General features: G+C 32.0%; 1 protein-coding gene across 2 annotated transcripts in view; it reads right to left on the bottom strand.

Annotated features, from left to right (window-relative positions):
* The window catches only part of LOC130900809 (uncharacterized), a 146682-nt gene extending 130538 nt beyond the window's left edge, over positions 1-16144 (bottom strand). For both annotated transcript variants that reach the window (XM_057811688.1, XM_057811689.1), the window contains exons 1-2: positions 15882-16144; positions 4816-5549 (exon numbers count right to left, since the gene is read on the bottom strand). In XM_057811688.1, coding sequence (XP_057667671.1) covers positions 4816-5295 — 480 coding nt within the window. In that variant the 5' untranslated portion in view covers positions 5296-5549; positions 15882-16144. The remainder of the gene's footprint in view (positions 1-4815; positions 5550-15881) is intronic.
* Positions 16145-18882: the final 2738 nt, after the last annotated feature.

Below are 18882 nucleotides of genomic sequence, written 5' to 3'. Positions count from 1 at the left end.
GATCAGGGAAATTTGTTACGAAATCAAAAGACGTGTTATCAATGCCATAAAAATCCTGAGAAGAATCCTTAAGTTTGTTTTTTGTGAAAAATAAAAACACCATCAGTACAGCAACAAAATAAAATACAAATGGAATACAAAACATAAAAGAAACTTTGCTTCCTAAGTAGTAATAGCATATTGTTTGATTAGGGGTGTATCTGTAACGAAGTGAAAATGCTATTTTCCTTTCTTATGCGCATAATTTCTAACAAATCATTTTTTCGGTACATATAATAACACTGAATGTTGAATTACGAAAAGATCACCCAAACTAGGGGCGGATTTATTAAAAATGCCATGAAACTGTTGGATTGACTACAAATAAATGAACAGGAAATTACCACTGCTCCGATATTGATCACAAAATCCAGACGATTTCCTTTATTTTCCATAAGGAAACCTACGATATGTGGAAAAATACCTCCCAGGTTAATCCGTCTATTATTTTATCCAATCAAACAATTTCAGTGCACATAAAATATTATGGAACTTCACCAGAGTGTAGTAGAAATTGGTGGTTGAGGATTTATCTGTTTGCTGTCATTGATTAATTTTAAAGTTGACACACCATAACAAAAGCTGAGATATAGTAGTTCCAGAAAATGTAAACGAAACATAAATAAATAGAGATATTTCCCTCGTTTTGTAATTTAATGACACAAATTCATACGATTTTTTTTTAAATCTTATTTGATAACTTCGTTGTTCCCTTTTTTATAAATATTCTATTTTTGAGATACCAACTGCGATTCTTCATTACTATTACTACTTCGCATTATTAATTCTTAATCATTTTTTGGTATGTAAATACAGAGATTGATTATTTCGAAATATAGGTACCAATAAGAAAATAGCGTGAAGTTTTCGTCGTTAACTGTACTTTAAAACATTCTAATATCTAGCTATAGATACTCATATATAAAAGTCCCTGACGAATTTTTATTTATTTCGTTAGATGTAGTTTCTTTATATACAAATAGTCCTACTACAATTATGATAGATATATTAATAAAAAATTGGTCAAAATTGAAAAATAAACAGAGATACTTCATAACGAATTCAACAAAGCTATAGAACTGACATTTATAACAACATACTTCAAATTTGAAAATGGAATATACAAACAAATTGATGGTTGTGCTATGGAAGCTTCCATTTCAAGTGTTATAGCAAAATTAGTAATGGAAAATCTTGAGGAAACTGTCCTAAGCAAACTTGATATGAATATTGCATTTTTTTCCGATATGTAGGTGATTTAATTACTGCCGTACCAATCAAATTTAAAACATCAATGAAAAATTCATTTCTTTTCATAAAAAACTTCACAATCGAAATGTCACATTACATAAAATTAAAAATAACATAATGTTATAAGAAACCAACTTGGTCCTCAAGATATTTGAACTTCAATTCATGTCGTCCTTTATTACGAGAAAGACCAGTAAAAATAATGATAAACTTTGTCTGATAGATCTATCCAAGCATAAGATCCTGAATTTAGATTCTCAGCTATTAGAAAAGCGAAAACTGCATTAAAAAAAGATATAAAATAGAACAACAACATATGCAAGAAAGGGATAAATAGATATTATAATAACTCCTTTTCTTACCATGTACAAGAACTTTCCCAAAAACTATCCAATTATTTCAATAAATATATTAGTATAAGTCATACATTATCCAGATATTTCACTAAGCTAGAATCTAAAATACCGAAAAACAAAAGAAGTAATACTATATATCGAGTACCTTGTAAAGATTGTGACGCTGTCTACATAGGGCAGACATCACAGTATTTAGAAAATAGACTAAAAGGTCATCAATACGATAGAAAATATAAAACTGCATTAACGAACTACGAAATATCAAAAAAATATACAATAATAAAGATCCTAGAGTTCTTGAGACGGAATCAAATACAAGAAAAAAAGAATTTTTCGAAAAGGTTCACTGATACATATTTGAGATGTAAGAACTAAGGAAAAATTGATTCTCTTGTTAAAACAGATTTCTATTTCATTTCTATATTGATATTCTCATGATGTAGGTGATTTATTGATTAAAATAAATACTCATTAGTCAGAGTCAAATGATATTTTGAAAGACTGAAAAAAGTCAAAACGTGAGTATTATATATTTTTAAACGAATTTTTAATTGATAGAGACCTAAAATCAATATAATTTATCAAGTAAACCATATAAAAGAGGTCTAAGAAATAAACACCGGCGCAAATCACAATTAATTACACATTGTACTTCAGAAAAATGATGTTTCTTGTGTATATGATTAAACTTCAGTGATTAATTTTTCTCTAATCAAACTATAAGTATGAATACCGAAGAGATTCCTTTTATTCTAGTGATAAAATAAGAAGTAAGACATTAATAGTTATACTCTACTTCAATTCCTACGAGTGAAAAAAATTCACTTACTCACAAGTTTCATACAAAATTTTTTCTACGTCGGTATACTTGAAAAAATTCGACAAAACTTTTATACGTTACTTTTTATAAGAGTTTGTAACCGTCCCAAATATTTTCGAGTTGAAAACTTAGAAGAAAATCAATTAAAACTCGAAAATAGCTAATTATGCAAAAAAGTAATACTTTTTTTCACGAATACGACTGTTTTACTGGCAATTCCTACGAGTGAAAAAAGAGCTACTTTACTCACGAGCTTCATACAAAATTTTCTACGCCCGTCAATTCGACAAAACTTTTATCAATTTTTATTTTGTAATAGTAATATCAAAAGTAAAACTGTGAGCATTATTAATTTGAAGTAAAGAAGAAGTTACATTACTATTGCTACTTGAATTGGCAACATTTAACGAGTTCAAAGAAATAACATCGTCTATAGTTGTATTAGTACTTATTGGATTGTTGGTAGGATCGTGAACATTATCAATGTAGCTTGGAGTCGAACTAGTCATCTACGTAACCCTCCGCAACTGTGTTGAATTATATCATCATCGGAATCCACTATTAGAGACGCCGAAAAGCGTCGAAATGTATGCCCAGCGTAATAATTTTTGAAAAGGTATTGATACCTACAACTTGGGCTTTGCATTTTCCATTTCTATACTGCAGAAAGCAATGATCTGTTATGACATTTATGGGTCGTTTTTTTTTAAAATATTTACCAAGTTTAATCTATTTTCAGATATTTCACCAATAACAGTTAGTAGACGTTCAGCATAAGGTTTTGTATCAGGTAAAACATTTCCGGTATTATTAATATCGTTACACTTCATTTTATATAATTCCTGCTTCCGCAGAGTTCCTGCGGTTCCGAATATTAGAGCAGCCTGAATGATGTTACAAATAATATCTAAACACACATAAAAATTTTTTGCTGTCATACCTTATGCATGAGATAATGATCGTCTGGAGCTTGCAACAGAAACTTATTAATTTCTTCACCTGCAAATGTTTTGGGTCTATAGCCAACTGATTTATTTTTCAAAGATGCAATGAATTCCGAGTATTTACTGATATCTACTTCGTTATTTACCATTAGGGCGCCTTTCAGTTTTGAATTGAAGTCAACCAAAGTGTTGAAGACTTCCACATTTTGAATTTAGTTTCAAAATAAGCTAGTAACACTCTTTCTGTGAAGCTGTTTATGACTTTTTTAGTACGCCACTCCATAAAAAAATTATATTCCTTTAAATACTGTTCCCTGGATTTCTCAGGGAGAAGATTCGTAGTCTCTGCAGTTGCCGATTCAACAACATCCTCCGGTGTGCAATTTAAACTTTAAACAACAACAAAATGGATTTTTTTGATGAATTTCAAGAAATAAAAGTGTGAGAGTTTATCGGAGAAACGAATTGATATGAGAAAGAAAGCCCATTATTTTGAAAAAAAAAATTTTATAATTAAAAAAAGACACGTGACTGCAGTTTTTTTAACGCAAAACCGTGAAAAATGAATCGCTACGCTACGGTACTTTGTTTCACGCTTTTTGACCGATTCAGAAAAAATACGTGAATAGTATAACGGACATAGAAATTTATACTAATATAATAAGATTACAAAAAAATATTATGATACTTTTAGACAATTTAATTACCCTCACTTTTATTTTTCCAATATGATCGGTTTGTAAACATGTAGAATGGATGAAGCGGGTGGCTCGATTTACATTGACATTATTGAAAGCATTTTTACGCATCTCATATCCGAACATACAAAACAAATGTTTGAAAAACTACTTTTTGAATAAAAACATATCCATCCCTAAAACCGAAAGCTAGAAAGGAGGGTTCATTAATAGAAGAAACGTGCTTTCCTCACTTTTCCAATGAATTTTAATAAATTCATCTCATCTAGGTTGTGATTGGCTATTCGATGGCTACTTATTCTGAAATTGCACTTATCTGTTCATTAAATAAATAATCTAAATCATTTTATGAAGATATATAAAATTGAGTTAAAGGACTTTATTAAGCTATCTCATCAATTTTTCAATTAGTTTTCTAAAATATTCAATAAACAGAATAGTTCATTTGAACTGTTTACACATTTTTTACCTAAAAAAATTTATAATAGAATAATAGGTTAGTTGTTTTTTATTAATTGACCTATTCGGCAAAAGTCCCACACTCCCTGGGAACTCGATATCTTCTAGTTAATTTTTAAATCACCTCAACTCAATTGCGTAAATTAAAACATTGAACATTAAATTATATTAAAATTTCCTCAACTTGTAATCTAAAATCTAAATTATTTTACATGCTGAAGAAGTTCTCAAACTAAATTCGAACTTACTAAACTCTGAAGCCCCGGCAAAACTTGTGCATGGCCTCTGGCCCATAAGACGGGAATTCCCGCATGCTTGGCTGTTACCGAAACCGTAAACGCCGCCGGCGAATGACCAATAATCAAAACCGCCACGACACGTTTTTCTTCCAACTTCTCGCACACCCCTTCCAGCAAAATAGCACTGAAACTACCATTTTCCGGTAAGTCGATGACGATCGTCTCCAAACTTATATTGAAACTGACTTTCCCGCTTCTTCCCGATAAAAAATTCGAAGTCATGTTCATTAGTGTTTTATTGAATGCTCTAGAGAAACTTTGAGCGCTCGGTGTAGCCGCTATAGCAAAGTAAACGCGACCGTTGAGAGGTCCGTGGCCTTCGCTACGGACTGAAGTTAGCAACAGGCAAAACTGTATAAATATTATCTTTATCAGGTTATCTGGTAACAACATTTTGGGTAATTTGGGTGAAGGGGAAGGGGCTCTCATGGGTTGTGCTCGAGAAGGGTCATACTAGAAACGATTTAATAGGTTGTGAAGAATCGGTCATTATAGTATCTAAATCGATTATGAGAATTAATGATTTCGACATTTTTTAGGTTAGGAAAATTTATTGCTTTGGTTGCTAACGCTAAGGCAATCGAAGGAATGGAGTAGATTTATTTGAATTTCACTTTGTTAGATCGGTTACTTCCTTTTGAGAACAGTCATTTTCTTGCATAAATACTAGAGCTTGTTGACATCTGAAAAAAAAAATAATAAACTTATTTATTTATAAATACTTTATGATATACAGGGTATACCGGGACTTTATGTAAATGGTATAATAATACAATTCCTCGTTTCTGATTTATAGGCATTTAAAGTTGTGAAATCAAAACTTATATTTCCCATTTCCCAAATTATACATTCGAACATTATGAATTTTTATGTTTGAAGGAATGAATAATTCTACACTACCATCTGAAGGCCAGGGGCGGCTCATGCCCAATTGGTAACCATCCAAAAAATCGAACCACTCGTATGCACAAAAAAATTCAATGCCACCTATCGTGCTGATTTCAGAATGTATTTTCCAGGTCCCCACTTGAATGAATACACAAAAAGTCGATCCAGCCGTTTAGTTGCAGTATAGATAAATAACCTGGATACCCACTGCAGCGCCATCTGCCGCCTGATTTTGAAGCTAAACCATCCAGGGCGCCACCCAAACGCATGTAAAAAAATTTGAATACTCAAATCATTCTTTACGAATTCTCTAAGAGGACGTTTTTTTCTTTCAATACTTTATTAACCCTAAATTCTGCTTCATATTATTAGCTTGAAAATTCCATTTTTCTACTTGCTTGTAATTGTATTTTATTTTATACTAGCTGACCAAACAGACGTTATCCGTTTTGTTATATGAAGATTATACTGATCTTTATCAGACTCTAATCAAAGTTGCTTGTATCTACATGATATTCTTGAAAACGTTTATTTTCTCTTTCAAGGACTATATCTTTTCGAATTAGTAGTTGCGTCTATCCTCTTCTCACTTACCTTCTGACTAAACTAACTGCGCTGATGGTTGTCCTAACAAATTGCTCTATTTGGATGATTCCATCTTCCAAAAGTCTCTTTCTATTGGTTTTAACTTGCATTTCAACTTCTTCATTATCTCCCTGTGAGCCGCACTATCCCCCATGTGACATAAATCCAGATTTATAGGATTCATAAAATCCTGAACTGAAATCAATAGTTGAAGTTTTGTATAGAGATTAGAACCATTTACAGATGAAGCCTAATTTACAAGAGAAGAAATAAATAATTTCCTTAATTCACATCTGTGAGTAGAAGAAGATATTATTCGAGAAAGTCATTCGGTTAAAGTGTGAATTGGTGTCATAAATGGCTAATTTGTAGGTCCTCGCTTTTTTGACGATCCCTTAAGAGGACTAGTACAAAATATATTGCCGATTTTGCTTGCCAACGCGATCCGACTGATATATTTTATGACAACAGGTGAATAAGACGTATTTCGTGTCCTTCTAGATCCCCTGATTTTAATCTTGTTGATTAACATATTTGGAGATGATTGAAGCAACTAGTTTACAATGGTAGAGTATAAATAACCGACAACAATGATTTAATAGACTTTTTTTAATACAAGTTATAAGACAAATATATATTATTAGATTTGGCTTTATTTTTTGTCAAAATATCCTTTTCAGATGTAGAAAAACGTTGAACCCGCATTTTATTTTCGATCTGCGGGAATAAGAAGAAATTATTGGGCGTCATACAAGGACTGTATGACGTATACCTATCAATTCGATGTATTGACTGTTCAGAAACGTTTTCGTTTGAACTTATCTTCTTCTTCTGCGATTGGCTTCCTTAAACACTTCTAGTAAACAAATACTGGTGTATTGTTCAAAATTGACCATTCTACATTGCTCTAATGGAACGGTGGAGACAGTCCAGTTATTCGAAAAAAAAGACGAGCAAATTCTTCAAAGTGCTTCAAGCTTGAACAACTTTCGTTGCATTTGGTTTCAATCGATTTTTGTTTATTATCGGGCTCGATTATTATCACGATTCTTCATACATCTTTTGAAGCACTGCGATTGATACGAGATTTTTTGAGCGATTTTCAAATTATACGGTATACCACGCGAACAAATCTTTTCGACAGACAAATGTTTATGCGGTATATGACATGATGATCTTGCAATATCAGTTTACGCGTAACATAACTAAAAAAATATTGGGAAACATTTGCATTTTGATTTGTATTCACAACTTAATATTGCTGACGATTTATTCTTTATTAATGCATTTGTTCGCTTTTATTATATTTTGGAAAATTAGCTGGAAATAAAAGTCGGTGAATGAAATAACTGGAAGAATAAACAGTACATTTTTATTTGAAGCGTGGAAAATCCAATTTAACTCCTCAACGCCATCTGGAGAAATTGTCTCGAGTTCTTTCCAAGCGAGATGTTTACAAAACGAGTTGACATCATAGAACAAGGGATGGAATAGGAACAAAGTTTATAAGAGCAGAGTTGAAAGAAAAGTATGAACATATTACTTCTAGATACGGTCATAATAATCATAATAAAGTATACGGATTCGACCATATCAAGTGAGCAATGAATGAAATCCATTGGCGTCTTAAAATATACAAATAAATATTTTTATTGTAAATCTCTTTTTTTGTCACATATGATTGTACATTTTCTAGAAACAAAAAGTTTTTGTGGATATACTGAGTTTTAATATTAATAAGATTAATTATAATAATAATTAACTTTCATATCCACTTGAGAATGTGTCTTGGTTCCTGGTAAATATAGAAGCAGGCTGCAGGTGAATATTCAATGATATATTCCATACAGTTCTGTTATTAACAATTTGGATTTGGAGGCATACTTTATTGATAGAAAACAATGAACTAGAGACTCCAGTCCCGATATAATGAATAATGAATCCAGAATGAACGATGAGACTGGCTAGATCTCACAACAGGAATCAGTAAAACCATTAATATGCTCATAACCCTTTCTTGGTCTGACCAAAAGTGTAGCTCGCAAAACAAGTTCTTTGAAACAAGAATCTATTGACACAGGATAATCTGAAGCATATATAGATGAGCCTTCTGCCTGTCTTACCAATCAATTACATAAACGGGTGTTAAATATGACTGGTATTTCAACCGGACACGGTCATCCCCATGATATAAGCATCACGTACGCAACGATGAAAAAAAAATTTTAGATAATTGTAGATAATTCATCACTCAAACATGAGAGATGCAAACATTTTGGTAAGCCTTACAGTTTGTCCAGTGACATAGAAAGTGCAAGCTTAGGTGCCTCATTAACTTTTCCAAGAATATCGGTTTTTAGAAGTTTCAAGTGGGGCACAAGAGGCCTATAATAAATCCTGTGTGCGCAACGACTTCTGGCCACCTAATAACTCCACTATAAGGTTGATACCAAAAATAAGGAAAATATTTCTGCAGCTGGTTTGGCGTAAATTTGAAAAATAGTTAAAATAACTATACCTTAGTATCTCATCTTATACTATCTTATGATGCTAAATATATTCCGCGATCCGCTGTCCTCTCTTTGTTTATGTCACCGTATTTCATAAATTCTTGCAAGGGACAATTTTCTGAAGACAAATTTCACATAATTACATTGTGAAGTTTCTAAATATTATTTTATCAGACAATTTCGGACGAGCTTTCAAGAATCAAAATTGTATGTAGCGCTTTTAAAATTTTCTAGAAAATGACAGTCGCTTAAGTGTTTTTCTTTTTCGTTATTTCCACACACACAAAAGTGGTTTTACTCGTTGTCGTTTTATTCAAGATAATAGTATATTGTAGTACGCTAATGGGATAAATCTTTCATTCTTGAGAGTTTTCTTAGCTAGAGTTAACTCGATTTCAGTTACATTTTATACTTATTTTGAAAGGAGACATCATGCATACACAATTTTGTTTATTTATAAAGGACGGTTAAAGATTCGACATTTTGATTAGTCAGAAGAAAGTGACAGCCATTTAAGTTAAGTTACTTTTGTAATTTTTGAAACAATTTCGAGTGTCAATTTGTCATTGCTCCTCAATGAAAAAAAAACACTGTACAAGCTCAGCAATGAATTCAAAAGTTTTGTTCTGCTCCATCGAAATGAACCATTTTTTATTGGTTTGCCGAATTTAAACGTGGTCGTACAGACAACGATGATGGTTAACGTTCGGGTCGTCCAATAGAGGTGGTTCTTCCAGAAAATATCAGTCCACAAATTGGTTATATCTAATTGTAAATTGAAATTGCGTGAAATAACTGAGACCGTAAAGATATGAGAAGGCAGTGTGTTTACAATTATGCGTGAACATTTGACCATGAGAGAGCTTTTTTCAAAGTTGGTTCCATGCTTACTCACAGTCGATCAAAAACAACAACGTGTTGATTCAGAGCAGTGAATGGCCATGTTTACATATAATAAATCAGATTTCTTCACTTCACTTCGGAATCAAAACGATCATCATCTGAGTGGACAACAGCCCGTGAACGACGACCAAAGGGTCCAGAGGCACAACAGTCAGCTGGGAAGGTTATGGGTTCAGTATTTTGGATGCGTGGGGAATATTGTTCATCGACTATCTCCAAAAGGGAGGGACAATCAATAGCGAATACTACATAGAGTTGTTGGATCGTTTGAATGCAAAAATCGAGGAAAAATAACCCCATATGTCGAAGAAATAAACCACTGTTTCACCAAGAAAATGCACTGATTCACAAGTCATTGGCAACGATGGTTAAATTGAACGAATTACACTTCGAATTGCTTCTTCATCCACCTTATAGGCCAGATCTGGTCCTCAGTGACTACTGGCTAATCGCTGATCTCAAAAAAATGCAGCCAAAAGAAGCAATAGCTAAAACTGAAGCAAAAAACTTGAGGCAAAAGACAAATCCTTCTACAAGCACGGCATCGAGAAGTTAGAGAAGCGTTGGAATGATTGTATTGCCCTTGAAGGAGATTACATTGATGAATAAATGTGTTTTTCTTAGTCAGACGACTTGTTGGGTAATGATTATTTCTTCTGTGTCCTTCATTAGCGTATATCGCAAAAAGTAAGTAGGTACTTTAAATATCTCTTGAAGATCAATATTGTCTTTTTATAGGCGATATAATTAATAATAACGATCCAAATATATCTCAATTACCCATAAAATGAAAAAGTGCCCATAAATGACAAAAATGTAACTAATTTTCCTTATAAACTTTCAACAATTTCAGCACAGATAATTTGATATTATCTGAATAAAAACATATCAAAAATGGTTGGAATATTGAAGAGTTGAATAACACACTATGAGAAAAAATTTGTAACAGAAAAAAATATATTTATGAATACTTTCACAAAAAAAGATTAGACATAATATAAAATTTTGAAAAAAAAATGTATAAAAAACAAATCCCGTTTCCAATGAAGTTGAATTTCCAAATAATAGAAACAAAACTTGCTGCAAAATCGTGAATTCGGAAAGGGAATTGAACAGTCAGAGATAACACTGAACAACTGTTTACATTACCACCACATCAATTACACTTCTAATATTTTTCGTTTTTGCCAACTATCATCCCACGAAAATTTTGGCTGTCTTTCAGATTTTCATTTTAGCCTCATAGTCCAATGGTAGAAATGTACAACCGGAAAAACAACGAGTTTTTGAGCCTTTCTTATAACTAATGGTTCAAATTGTACAGACGCTGTCATATTTGTTACCAGTAATATAGTTTATCGCTCTTTACTGTGCTCACCACCATGACACTAAGAAAGTCCAGTCTCGTCTGCCTAGAGACGTCTTTCGATACGTATTGCCATTATAAACACATTTTTCCATTGGTGACAAATTTCGTTATTCGCACTTTCACTGTCACCACCAACCTTCTCTAACATAAAGTCATGGCATTTACCAATTCTATTACTGACTTGAAATGAACTGTCTCCCAGTGATATCGGAAATTCTTCAAGTTTTTTCACGTAAGATAGGTCCTGATACATTTATGTTGTTGTCATAACTATTTGAATCATACCCATGAAATCACTGGGTCTCAGTGATATGGACAGTTTTTGGACGGTGTTTTGCGTACAATAAGCCTTGATGAACTCATATTCTTGTCACAAAACTGAACCAAAAATTTGACTGGTCATTATCTTTTGCAAAAAAAGTTGTTAAATTGTGTACTCTAGAACTGTTGGTGATATTCTTACTGAACACCACGCCTACCTTTGCAATTGACTGATGTTCCAATTACTTGTCGTCTTCAGACTCTGAATGTAAACCGATCACATTTTTTTACTTACACAGGTCTTACAATTTTCCTAATTCTCGGTATCTATTTACGGAACACCATGTATACAATAATTATTTTATAACTTTTGATCTGTCATCATATATTGGAAAATGCTTTGTAAAATTTGTGGTAAATTTCCAATCTCCAAAGAGACCGTAATTATGATTGAATTATCCAACAGAAATGTAAAGCACTTTGTCAATTATCATGTCATTTGCCAATGTCAGTTCCGCTTCACATCACCAGAACTTTAGATCAAATTATATAGTTAACTAGTTTGTCAATACTGACTTTTTTTTCAAATTGCTAGGAAAATGCTAGCTTACTCAACTGAAAAGCCATACATTGTTCATTATTTGAGAAATAGTTTTTACCACAGTACAACTAAAACATTCTGTGTTTCATGTAAATATATACCTATGTTAATTTTATTTTCCTACTTTGAAAATAAATGTTTTTGTTATATTATTTGCATTTCTATTTTTTTTCTGTGTTTCCTTTATTTGTCGTTAATTGTTTGCTTTTTGTATTAATTTTGTTGAAATATATACAATATTCAGTGTTCCTAAGGCTAAAATAACAAACTCATTTCCTATTTTTTGTAAGTAAAGGAACCGTTAGGTAAATCTATGTCACCTTAGTTGAAGTTTGTCCTTGTGACTTGTATTATAACTAAACTGATATTAAGAGAGAATTGCAATATTTTTAATCCAAAGGAATTAGCCAGGAAAGTAGTTGTTTTCTCTTTTGAAAAACGGTGAAAATCTTTTCAAAATATAATATTTCGAAATAATTTTCAACGGTGAATAGTAGAAGTCATTTATTTTGATCTCTTCCGAGCTTATCTTTTGTGGAATGTCAACCACCAATTTATCATTACTAATGTACAGTTTAATTGATGTTTTTGCAGCATCAACTATTATTCTCCATTTATTTCTGTTCTAAACGCGTCTGTTCTATTCATGTACTCCTAGACTATGCATATCTAGTACAATTATCTTCCCTTCAGTTTCTATTCTTCCTGGCAATCTTTTCTTGTTTGGTCCAAATTCTATAATTTCTCTTATCCGTTTTCTCATTCTTTCAATATGTCCGTACCATGGTAATCTTTTTGATTTAATTGTTTTTCCTATATCTTCAGTTTCTTATTCTCAGCTTTCACTGGTCGACGAATTCCCCTAATTATTCTCCTCTCATATATTCTTAATTGTTTTTCATCCATATTTGTTAGTAATTTTTGGTAATTTTCTGTAGTGGTACCTCTGAAGTTCAGTTTCATTTTGACAGTTGACTGGACAATGCATTCTTCGATGATGTTAGGTTATTTCAATTTTAAGATATTATTTACAAGGTTTCAAAAAAGTAAATGTAGTTATGAAATAAGGACAAATCATACAAATCTACGGTGAAGAAATTTTTTGGAAAGACCTAATCTTAAAATTAATGGATGGTTTAATATATTGAAATTATTATGTGTCACTTTCTAAAGAGGTAAATTATATATGTGGCGTCGTCTTGCAATTTTAGTAGTGTAGATTGAAGTTCTCCATCCAACATTCCGCTTACAGAAGTTTTTTCTGACTCAAGCTAACTTTTAAATTCAAATATTATTTCCAAAGTCAACTGTCAATTATAAATCAGTGCAACCAACGGACCACCTACGTTACGGTTTAATTTCCCTAATATACATTTTTATTTAAATAAATAATGCAGATACAAGCCGATACAGAAAAAGAAATTGAAACACTCGTAACAGAGGCCATTTCAGTATTCGTGAGTATTCGAATTTGAAACTCTTGCTGCAATGAAAAGCCTTCTCCCACTTGTATTTTAATATTCTATTCATGAAATACACATTTTCAACTATTTTTTTTTTATAGATCTTGAATAATTCGGAATTTAAATTAAAAACCATTTTCCAAGTGCCGCCCCTGTACTTCATTGAAATGCTAACCGAAATCGGTATTGGAATGATAAAGTCATATTTCACGTTCAAATAAAATATGGTTTATTTTAACATCGTTGTTAGTCATATATTCATGATCACGTGCATGAATATAGTTGGCGTATCCAAGCTATTTCAGTATAGTTGTTGTTCCAGTCAGATATTACATAGTTAACGTTTCATGTTAAAACTTAGAGTTTAATCTGGCTAAAGCCGATTACTCTAACATACATATTATAACAGGTATTATTATAACAATTACGAGAATTTTCATAAATTGACTCAGAAGAAACAGATTTTTGCTAAGATTTTAGCCGGTAGACTTTTAAGAATAGTACTCGCCGCTGAAAGATTTTCCTTTTTCAAGATAGTCAATGGAAATTATCCCACGAGCAACCCAAGAACCGTATTTGCCTTCTTTGGAGCCGGTTCTCCCTTTTCAGACCTCTGTTTTGATTATTTTTTTGTTTTGGGTATGAAGTGATGGAACTACATTTCATTCATGTTTATGAAACGGCGCAAAAATTTGGCTTCACTTCTATCATTACTCTCTAAATATTACCAAACACTCGAACGAAACATATTCACGACACTGTTTTCATTCCATTGTGATCAAATGCGGCACCCATCTTGCGCAAAGCTTTCTCATGTCCAAATTTTCAGTTAATGTGCGATGTACCGCACTTTTTCAATTGCCTACTATGTCTGCTAGTTCCCGCACTTTCAGTCAACGATCATCTAGTACTACTTTATGGATTTTCTTCAATATTTCTCGAGTCGTCACCTCATTTGGTCTACCATTGAGATACTGGTCTTTGCAGATCGTACGGCCTCGTTTAAACTCTGCTACTCAATATTTTGTAAATGATGCGTACTTCAGACCAAAGTATGAAGAAAAGTTCTTTTTTGTCTCAATTTTAGGTTTCTTTTCTATGAGAATCAAATTAAAATAAAATGTATAAATTGACGATCTTTATCAACATATTTTGAAATCTCGTAAAAAATTTATAAAAAGGTGTAAGAAATAAAAAGTTGGAGAGAAGAAAAGTATTTTTACCACAAATGTTGATTTGTTGAAAACTGTCGATATTGTAGTGGAAGCAATTCCCGTTAACGTAATTGAAACGAGAAGGTAATATTTCAAATCGAACCTTTCTTTATTGAAGGAACATTGAATCAGCTCACTTTAAAATTCTGCATCTATTGACCGGCCTCCTTTAAATATTCGACAGATCCATTTCTTTCAACGACTGCCCTGCTTATTCTACCCAAAGAATTACTAATTGGATAAATTATCAGTTTGGTGAAAGTTAGTTTGGAGAATAAGTAACACGGTGGACTCTAAGATTCCCGGATCTTATAATAATGGACTTTTTCATTGTGGACATTCCGCACATTCCGAATGATATTGGGATATTAAAAAACAGAATAGCTAGAGCAGCTCAATCAATTACAAAAACATGCAGTTATTTTTAATCAACTATCACTAATTAGTGTTAAGCCAGTTGTAATAAACAAAATATGAATTTTTTATTATGATAAAAATTGAATATTATAGTTTACAGCTGATATGACTCTAGACGTTGATTTTGAATAACTTTTTCCAATAACTTTTTTATATTTGCCACATAAAAGACACTTCACTCACTTTTTGGAAATTTTCCGAGGCATACTTAATTTTTCAAATTGAAATTATGCTAGAATTTAGCCTTTTACCAAGCAAAGTGAAACGTCAAATCATAAATATTGAAATCAATTTTATTTTTTACAATAATTGCTTCACGTATCTGAGGACACATTATATATTATATGCTTGATTCGTGCATATTCCAAGAAAAAAATTTGATAGAATTTGATTGGATTTATTCCAAATCAGAAACTTCAATTTGTAAATATTCTTCAGAAACAATTTGATAGATAAATTGTATACCATGTGTTTTATTGTTAATTTCTTCAACTTCCTATAGAATACGCCCACTGTTAAGCCGATTTTGAAAACTTAAAATGTTATATAATAGCAAATGCGCAACTTCTCAGTAAAACTAACAAGCTGATTTCACAATTATTCTCGAAAAAATATATGAATAATAATTACTATATTTTTGGATATCTAAACTAGACGCGTTCTATGAAAATTAGTATCTGAAATAAGTCGAATTTTTAGTGAAAAAAAACGGCTCAAATTATTCGGAAAAAATCAAATACTCAATAAGTGAACATCAGCACGTAATTGTAGCAAAATTTATTTTAGATAAACTTCCTACCTCACCTTAGAAAAAACTTCCCGCAACTTTTTCTCATATTTTCGACCACGACGAACTACACACAACTTGAAATTAAAGAAGAAATAAAAGTCTTATATTCTTACAAAGAAATATAACCGATTTTTCTTTAAAATATACGTTCGAATTAGTACTCGCTATAGTACACGCGTAAATTTCAAACTATCCGCCTTGCGCGATTGTTTCGTCGTACTTAGAGTTCGGAGATAGAGAATTTTGATGCATGCACCACAAGCGCTGAAGTCCCTCTATCCAGCCAGCCCTGTAACTGGGTGGAGGCGCATGCCTCAACCAAGAATCGATGAGACCCATCCCATCTGTGTTAGATATAATTTCTCATGTTATTTTTTGTAATTAATCTAGAACTTTGTTGTCTAATAAAAAAAAGATGTTACCTTTAGTACATAAACTTCTTATCAATTCAGTATCCCGTATAGTACAACTAGAATTAATGTTTCGAATCTTTTTGAACGTTGCCGGTTTGGGATATTTTCTTACGAGAATGTGACGTCAATATATTGTAACGCGTACAGGGACTAACGACGCGTTTTACGTAGACAGTACATGTGAAAACAAAATGTTTTATCGTAATTGTGCAAAGCATTATCAGCAAATTAAGAAACTTCATGATAACAAATATAAAAAGTTGCGCTTAGAGTATAACCAACCCAAAACAAATATGAAGAGAATATGAAAAAAAAGATGTACATCTCGTTTATTTTCTAATTTTCTATTTTTTGTTTTGAGTCTAATTGGAACTGATATGTTAAATTAGTACAATTCCCAGATCCTTAAAAATATAACGTAATTGAAAAACACTGTTCTTAATTTATTTACACACTATACAGTACACTTAACACTTAAAATAAATATCACTTAAATAATTTCTGCGATTACTATAACTAATTCGTTATTATCACTACGACTATTTATTTAAAACTTAACTCACTGTGCTTAAAGAAATAATTTATATACTTGAATAAAATTCTACAAAGTTCTAGAACAAAAACAGAAGAAATAATCAAATAGACTTTCCTAGAAATTACTTAAAAGAAATACTAAACCATCCGCTACAATAAAAAGTTCTAAAAGGCGCTTTCGCCATTTATAAGAAATGTGAAAGACGCCACGCGAATTAGCCGAATTTTAAAATTCAAGTATAGCTGGACAGGGCCGGCCTAAGGACCCATTTCCCTTGTTCGTAGCAATAACATTTATGGTTTAACAACGACATTATTCGCAATCCATTATTTTGCGCACGATGGATTTAGTTTCAATTCTTTTAGAAATAAATATTATTCTACATTAAAGGATATACCAGTAGTACTCAAAAATTAAATGCAAAAGTTGGCAAGTAGGAATTAGTAAAACGTTAAAGAAATATCATGTTTTATTTATTTTATTTATTATTTTATTAATTGGGGTCAATTAAATTGACAATAAATGAAACAAATGTGGCACATCACAATGAATTTAGGAGTAACGGATCTTCAAATTATATTAGGAATGTCAATCAGTGCGGAAAATCTCATAGATACTAATATCATGTTTTATAATAGCAAACCTCTTTCAGTCAGTCTATATTACATCATCTACTCCTAGTTTTCACATTAAAAATCCAAACATACATTGTTTTTCACTAAGTTTGAAGATTTAACCAACCTCAAAAAACTGGAACCTAACATGTTGTATGCTCAATATTTTTATTCTGCCGTTTAGCAAGAATATTAAAATATCCATTTGTTTTTTAAGATCCCATATGGGTGCTTAAAGCTTTTTTCTGTCATCACAACTTTGTGTTATTTCTTATCTTCTTTCACCTTTGAATTCTAGTTTGATCAAGCGTACCAAATATATTTAATACTTTCATAGTGCCCTGTAACTCGAATATATTATTGTCTATTTGTTTTATCTAAAAGCCCACTTGAATACCTCAAACAGAATCTTCCGGAGTATCATGAAATCTTTTTCAGATTCTGATTCACGTAACTAAGCTTATATTGGGAATAGTCGCAAAAGGCAAGGTAAGAAGCCAGTAAAAAATTAAACTGCATTAAAAAATTTGTGGGGTACTAAGTTGAACAAAAAAGGGCACGGTTAACTAATTGTCTCGCTTTTAACTAAATAACTCAACGACAGAAAAAACTGGACACTTCATTTTTTTATATTAAAAGCTGGTTATTAGAACTGTCTATGGGTAACTTTGTTTTTATATTATAGAGAAGTTAGGATCTGAGTCCATTGAACTTATCCTGTCAGGATTAGTATGATATGTGATAAGACTTAGATGTGACTTATTTGTCTTGATATTGCTTTACCTATGCGTGTTATTTCGGATACAGTACGGAGAAGATTTAGGGGACGTAGACTTGTTGTCAAAACAACAGGGATCCAACTTCTGGAAAGACATTGTAGAGAAAGGCGATTATTTGACGACCAGCAATTTCATTGAAGTTCTATCAATAGATAAGTTTTGCTCGCGTCTATACTACTCAGACGATCGAGACAGCGAATGGAGATTAATAGGGAAGCAATGTGCTAAATGTACTTTTTGCGCGATCTTTCCAAAGAATATCAGTTTCAGTGTGAAATACAATTAGTTTCCACGCCCATGTTGAACTGATTTTTATGGATAATTGGGCTGTGACTGCTCGAAAGTACATCGAGGAAGTACTCATAGAGGCTCCGTTTATTGGTGATTAATTCATTATGGCGTAAGCTAGCATACCACTAGAATATTTATCGAATGAACAGAGCATCAGAGGTCTCAACTGGCTTGTACGATCTCACGATTTGAATACCCTAAAATAAGTTACTCTGCCCGTGGAGAGAGTCCAGATTTCAATTTCTACTATGACTGACAATATCAGAGCCGTTGGCAGTTGCAGAGGGAGAAATATCCGCTATTAGAAGAACATTCTTTGTAAGAAAATCTTATAAAAACGAAGAATGATAGTTAGAAAACAACATTAGATAAATAAAAAGATT

Source organism: Diorhabda carinulata, chromosome X (genome assembly GCF_026250575.1).
Source record: "Diorhabda carinulata isolate Delta chromosome X, icDioCari1.1, whole genome shotgun sequence".
NCBI lineage: Eukaryota > Metazoa > Arthropoda > Insecta > Coleoptera > Chrysomelidae > Diorhabda > Diorhabda carinulata.
This window is presented reverse-complemented; position numbering and strand designations above follow the sequence as displayed.